Consider the following 7,155-nt stretch of genomic DNA (forward strand, 5'->3'; position numbering starts at 1 on the left):
CAACATGGTAAAAGGCGTATCCAGTCAGCCAGAGGGTGACCAGAGCCAAAGGCAACAACAAAACATTGGCCTCCAGGCCCAAGCACAGGTACTGCTTCCTGCCGAGTACACCGCTCAGGACAGCAGTGGACTGCAGACATCCATCATGCTGCTCTCCAACACCACCACCAACAACAGTGAGCTGGCAAAAGACTCCGTGACTGTCGGTGAAAGAGGAGGAATTTGCTTGGGGAAGCCTATCTCTCGAACTTCCTCCACACTCCCTCTCTCCTCCTCGGACGGCTTGCCCTCTCCTGCTCAGACCCTCTCTCCCCATGCCATCCTGCAGACGTCCCACAGTGCCACCCATGAGCTCTCCACCGGTATCTATTCCGCCACACAGCTGCCAATCATCGGCTACATCACCAGTGCTGGTGCAGGGCATCAGCAGTCGGTGGCCGGTTACCACAGCAACATGCCTCAGCACTTGGTAATCTCAGGCAGCCCCTCACTCCTCATCCCTGTTAGTACCAGTAATGTCAGCGTGCCTCCTGCTGAGCCAGAAGTCCCCCGCTGTTCAGTTACCTCCATCACCTCTGTAGTACCCCCTACAGTTGCTACAGCCCTGCCTCAAGCTTATATCACCTCCACCACTTCTGCTGCTCTTGCTGCCTTGCCCAAAGGGGTAGAGGTCATGGGGTCCAAGGGACAGTACGCAGGCCCTTTGGTTCAGAGCCAAACTCAGGTGCAGCTGCCCGTCCTCTCAGCCAGTTTGGTGGCACCACCTGCTCCTGTATCACCCCAGAACAGCCCCACCACCCCACCAGTAACGCTTCCACCGTACTTCATGAAGGGCTCCATCATCCAGCTGGCGGATGGAGAGTTGAAACGGGTGGAGGACCTGAGGACAGAAGACTTCCTACAGAGCGCTGAGGTGAGCGGGGAGCTGAAGATCGACTCCAGCACCGTGGAGCGCATTGACTGCAGCCGAACGCCAGATGCTGTCATCATACAGTTTTCGGTCGGGGAGCATAAAGCACAGGTCAGTTTTGACTGCGGAAATTAAGCTATACTGTGTGCACCACATGGGCAACTTCAGTTCATGGGCTTTAGAACTGAGACAGTTATTTGATGTTGTGAATGGAGATGTCAAGAATATAGGAAACACAGTGAAATGTTCAGGACCGCACATATCACAGATAGTAATGTTATGATCTGTTTTAATCTCATTTAATGCGGATTTATCAGGGGGAGTTAGATATGGATGACATTGTTTATAGCAATTTTTACTGATTTGTGGTTTTTCTCAGCTGTGTGTAAGAGATGATATGCTGTATAGTGCAACATACACTGCTACAGTTAGATGTATGAGGACCCTGTTCTTGCAGGGCTTTCATAATTCCTAAAATCACAATTCCTATAATGGTCTCGTGTGTAAACCTTTGTCCGTTTGTTGTCTCCTCTGCAGGTGTGTGTGGAAGTGCTGGTAGAGTACCCCTTTTTTGTGTTCGGTCAGGGCTGGTCTTCTTGCTGCCCAGACAGAACCACCCAGCTTCTGGAGTTATCCTGTGCCAAGCTCTCTGTGGGTGATGTCTGTATCTCTCTGACTCTCAAGAGCCTTAAGAACGGCACACTAAGGAAAGATCAAACTCCTGACTTTGCTGGCAACCACAGCGATCTTCACGTGAAAGCAACGAGACCCAACGGCCAAGTTAATGCTCACGCTGTCCAGAGAGAGGCGCTGGAAAGTGGACTGAGGTTAGGAGCCGGAGTGCAGGGTGGAGCTACAAGTGTCGGGGCCGCAGACATGCAGAACGGGATTGGAAGTGTTGGTCCTGCAGACACTGGCAAGGTACTGACTCCCACGGAGAGTGGAGAGGCGGAAGCCAAAATGAAGATGAACTGCCTTCAAATGCCCGGGCAAACAGATGGCAGCGGACCCGAGAGGACTGAGAGAGCCGGGAGGGTGGTAACCCGCAAAAGGAGGTGGTCTGCTCCGGAGAGAAGCCAAGCACAGAAGTTCAGTGAGGAGGAGCCACCTGTAACTCTGCCTAAACTATCATTCATTCCACAGGAACTGAAGATTAACATCGAGGGCAGATCCAGCACAGGCTGCTGAGGACCCCCAAGATTTAAAAAAAAAAAAACGTATAAAGGAGGATACGAATGATCAGATATTTTGTCATGTATGTTCTTTTGTGTCATATTTTTCCTTCTGTCCTGGTTACTGTGACATAAGCACATTTAAACATTAGTCATATGTGACTATTTGACTGATGTGTTATTACATACCTATACATCTTTCTTTTAAGGAAGTGGGAGATGGATGTCTTGGTGTGAATGTTTGAATGTTCAAAGTTATATTTGTGGTTAGGTGTGCTGCTTATCTTTTTTCCAGCTTCATCATCTTAAAAGAGCAGCAGCATTACTCATTTACTCATAACCCAAGGCATGCATTTCCATTGGATTGTGCACCAATAGCATAAGAATAAAAAGCAGAGAATCGTCTTATCTGAAATGGGTAATCTTGGAGAAATCTGCTAAACATGAACTGGTGGAAGCTTCCCAGTGAGTGAGGTTAAAGTTGAGAGTTATAAGGTTTGAAACTTTACCACCACTGATTGGACTATGTACAACAGACCAGTATCAAAGTGCAAATGCAAATCACTTCGAGGAAACACGGTGGATGTCTTTTGGATAACCGAATTTGAATTATGGTTTTAGCATCTAAGCCTAAATTCTATAAACATATAAAAACCCCGGATATGCAATAATGAGATTATTCATATAGGCTACCTCAGATATGTATGTGCTCATTTCTGTTTCAAATAGCCAAATCACACTTAGAATTTCTAAACTTGTGAAAGTGGCTATGTGGTGAAAAGCCTTCATTCAGACCTTAATATTTGCACTTTCAGAGAGACAAAAGATGGGTGGATGGAAACACCCCAGATCTGTTTTGTTGCTACAGCAACAGGGCATTTAATGGAAGTTTTGTGTGACGTCAGCCACCCTCTATGTTTAGATCCATTTTTTTGATTCACTACGCCAATACTCTTTTTAGCTAATTTAGTTGCAATCTGTGGCATTTTGCAGGGAAATTTTGCGGTTGAAGCAATGAAACAATGAAAGAATTTAATGACACAAAAAGGCACCTCTAAAATGAATCACTTTATTGTTGTTAGTAGACTTTCCCAACTGATGCTGAATCATAAGATGTAAGCAGAGGAACAAGTAAGACAAAGACTGGACAAACTTTTGACCAGCCCTGAAAATTATTATTGAAAGTATCACTAAATGATAAAGCAGTGTTTTCAAGTTTTCATTTGTCTATTGTCTGTTATATATGAGTATATTTGGGGAGTATATAATCCCATGCTATGAAAGATTTTAATTCAACGTATTTGAAAATGTTGGCGGAGTAGCCCAGAGAACCACTTACATGACCATAATTGTACCCAGGTTTCTGATTTTACTCTGGAGAGGCAAAGAAAAATATTTCAGTCAAAATCCATTTTCCTTTCCCAAGCTTGTTTTGCCAGGAATGAACAAAAAGCCTACAAAACAGACCTTGATTTTGTTTGAGATCCAAAGCCAAGCCTGAGGATTAGAGACATGACTGTTGTTGTGTTTTCATCACTTGCTGATAAAACAAACACAATACATCTAGTACATCTCTTACACAGATTTAGCATAATTTGAAACATAGAACATGGGACATTTGTCAATAAACAAGTGTTGTGAGTTGCTGAGAAAGTTTCTGTTGCAAGAGAGGCAGGGATTTTGAGGATGAGTTGATGATCTTTTCTTAACAGCTTATCACAGACACATTTACACACCTTTGACAATATTTGGTAATGTACTTACAATTAATAGAGAGAGTTTGTAGAAGTTCATTGATTGTGCTATCAATACGTGTAATTCTATACATATAAAACCACAGTATACTTTGTATACTCAAAGAATTTTTGCAGTTTGCACATTCTGGTGGTTAATATTTTGGCTTTTTCTGCTCTGTGATGTCTTTGTAACCTTTAGATTTTGATTCTTCTTTTATTATTTTTGACTCCTGGAGAGTATGAAAAAAAAAACTTGATATCTTTCATTTGTCTTAACGCCCTGGATGTTTTCAGTATAGCCACTGAGATTTACATGATTATTCTTTTTTTCCGTGTCGGGAGACATCCTGTCTAATGCGTTGCCGAAACAGACTTTCATGGCTCGACACATACAGTATAGTTTGTGAGGGTATTGTGAGAAAGTTCTATGGAACATCAGACTTCCTTAGATGGAAGCAATGCTCAGTTGCACATTCAGTCTTACATATGGTAGATAGTATATTTTACAATTATTAATATGCACTTTTTGAGAGAGAGAGAGAGAGAGAGAGAGAGAGGGACAGAGAGAGAGAGAGAGAGAGAGAGAGAGAGAGAGAGAGAGGGAGGGAGGGAGGGAGGGAGGAAACAAGGGAAAAGGGGGAGTGGGAAAAAGTCCCAATGTCTGCAAGACATCTATACACATTGTGTCTCAATCATTGGCTAATACAGACCAAGAGAGATACAACTTTGTAGCTCTTGTTTGATTTTTTTTTTTTTTTGGTAACAGCGTTGTAGTAATAAAAGGCTTGGTGCTAAGAGTTAGAATGGAGACCTCATCCCTTAATCAATGTTTTCATAAAGGCAGGATACTTGTGAAGCCAACCAATCCGTGTGATCTGTTGTTACTCAATCATGTCAACTCATTTAGTTTTCACATTGTTATATTTCATTCCATACACATTTAACTTCGTATGAATCTGTATGTGTTGAAATATTATTTGGTGTGCATCATTGGAAATCTTCTCTATAATATTACAGATCTCTCCTGGTTTGTGTTTTAAAAATTCACTTTTATGAAGTTTAGTGGTTAGTATTTGTTATTTGTTACAGAATAAAACCGTATCCATTAAGAAAAGGACTACACACATTTGATCAAGGGTTTCGACTGTTCTTGGCAATCTGCCAGACTTCTTTACTCAGGCTGAGAGACTAGCCCGTTGACTGTTTTTTTTGTTGTTGTTAGTAGCATCTCATTAGGCTTTTAAAAATCATTCAGAGCTGCCACATCACAACTGAACAGCCTCTTTGTAGCCACCTTGAAATATTATTTTTAACATTTCTTTTTTTTTTTTTCCTCCAAAGGTAAGCAGGACTATGTGAAAACAGACCGATTTTTGGTTTGTTTTTGGGACCAGTGTAGTGCCTTGAAGTGGCTATGAGAAGAGGAATGGATGAAAATTGTATCCTCTGCAGTTCATTTAGATCTGTGTATGCTAGATGTGAAATCCTTCAAGAGAAACTGATTGCATTGTAAATGTAGTCCCTGTGTTGATTAATGCAGGACCATGAATCCCTTGTTACAGTGAAAAGAAAGAACGCTTTGTTCTATCACCCCAGCTGGTCATTAAAGTTGTGGCTTTACAATAAAACACCCAAAGACATTTCCTCTTGCATTCAGTTGTCTCTACATTCTTCATCTGTCTAAGGCCAGGGAAAGCTCAAGCAATATTACCAGATTTCAGTGGAGTTAGAGAGATGGTATCTCAATTCCGATTCTGCATACAACAAAAACGTTGTTAATACAACTTCATTTATTGAAGGAATGCTTAATTTTTCTATCTGCAGTGTATAGTCTGCCCTACTGTATCAGTGTGTATTGTTATACCTGTAAGTTCCTTTCTTTGTTTTTATATTTTCTTGTCTCACAAAACCGTAAAAAAAAAAAAAAAAGTAAATATTAAAATGGCAGACTTAAGCCTCCATTTTCTATTGTGGTGTATCTATGGGAAAGATACATCCATGACTGTTCTGTGGAGTCAGTGGTCCGATTTCTTTGGTGGTGCTTGCAAGTTTTGTAGTTAGAAAATATTTCATTTTTATGAACTGTAAAGTAATATTTGATCAAGATTTAAAAAAAAAAAAAGAAAAAAACAAGAAAAATGTTCTGTATAGTACAAATGTGTTGTCTCAGTATAATCACTAATAAATTGCAGTGCCAACTTTAATTGCCTCTGTTATTTTAAACAATAGAGCACAGTCATTTCACATACATACACATCTTCTCATTGGGAGAAATGTGAACATTAGTGAATTATAAAAATTTAGATTCAGGGACATTTTATTTAGAGAGTGATTTGTAATAACTGACCACAAGGGGGCATCAGTGTTGCACAAATGTAACACTTGACTATACTTGTTGAACCTGTGAAAACAGACAAGATATTAAAATACAGCAACACATTCTGTATCCTCAGCTGGCAATATGCAGATTATTATAAATATAGAAAAAAAATATGAAGGTACCACAGACTGAACCCAGACAACTCAATACCAATTCAAAAATGTTTCATGAATGGAGTCAAATTCTAGTTTGCGGTGTGATAACGCTTAAAACACATTTTTTACTTAACATGAAGTTAATTGTATCATGGACTTAAGCAAATGTAGAAGCTGAAAGGTCATCCCGCACGTATGGTCCCTTTCTTTAGGACAACGACTGATCTTCTTACCTATGGCTTAAAACAATGACCTTTGACCTTTTGTGACTGCACTACCCTCGTTCCCCAGTGACGAGTGACACATGAACTACATAACATAGCTCAAACATGAAGACCCGGGACACTAAACTTTAGATATAGTACAAGGCCTTACATAAAAGCCAGAGTTATCGTCCCGTTACATAACTTCAGAGCACGCTGTTTAAGGGGCTGTTCAGTGCTATGACTGCAGTGTACCGGATGATCGGAGAGAGGAATGAGGGGCAAGGAATGCTGGACTTGTGCTGGAGCGAACATTAGACGAGTCTGGAGGTTCGTCGATGAGAGGTCACGTGCGTAGGGAAGCCTTCTCCGCACCGAGAACATTTTGTACCAAGACTTTTTTTTCTTTTTCTTTTTTTTTTTTTTACTGTGTCTCTCTGCTTCACAAGAGCACTCAGTGTACACACCCATCCTGTCCAAACTTCTGCAGAGCTCCCTGCGCACACTGCTTTACTGTGAGATTCAACTTTCACGTTTTCTATGTAACATTTGCACGTAATCGAAATGTACCTTAAAATTCCCACAGAACGGAAACTAAATTGAAGTCCACATAAAACTTAAAAAACCTGAACTGATTTAACTGTAAAAGAAGAAAGTGA

General features: G+C 41.0%; 1 protein-coding gene across 1 annotated transcript in view; it reads left to right on the forward strand.

Moving 5' to 3' along the window:
* The window catches only part of atxn1b (ataxin 1b), a 3,018-nt gene extending 827 nt beyond the window's left edge, over window positions 1-2,191 (forward strand). Inside the window, exons 1-2 of the mRNA XM_030782499.1 lie at window positions 1-1,021; window positions 1,448-2,191. The exon at window positions 1-1,021 is cut by the window's left edge and continues 827 nt beyond it. Of these exons, the coding sequence (XP_030638359.1) occupies window positions 1-1,021; window positions 1,448-2,098 (1,672 nt within the window). The 3' untranslated portion in view covers window positions 2,099-2,191. The remainder of the gene's footprint in view (window positions 1,022-1,447) is intronic.
* Window positions 2,192-7,155: the final 4,964 nt, after the last annotated feature.

The sequence above is a fragment of the Chanos chanos genome, chromosome 8, assembly GCF_902362185.1.
Source record: "Chanos chanos chromosome 8, fChaCha1.1, whole genome shotgun sequence".
Lineage (NCBI taxonomy): Eukaryota > Metazoa > Chordata > Actinopteri > Gonorynchiformes > Chanidae > Chanos > Chanos chanos.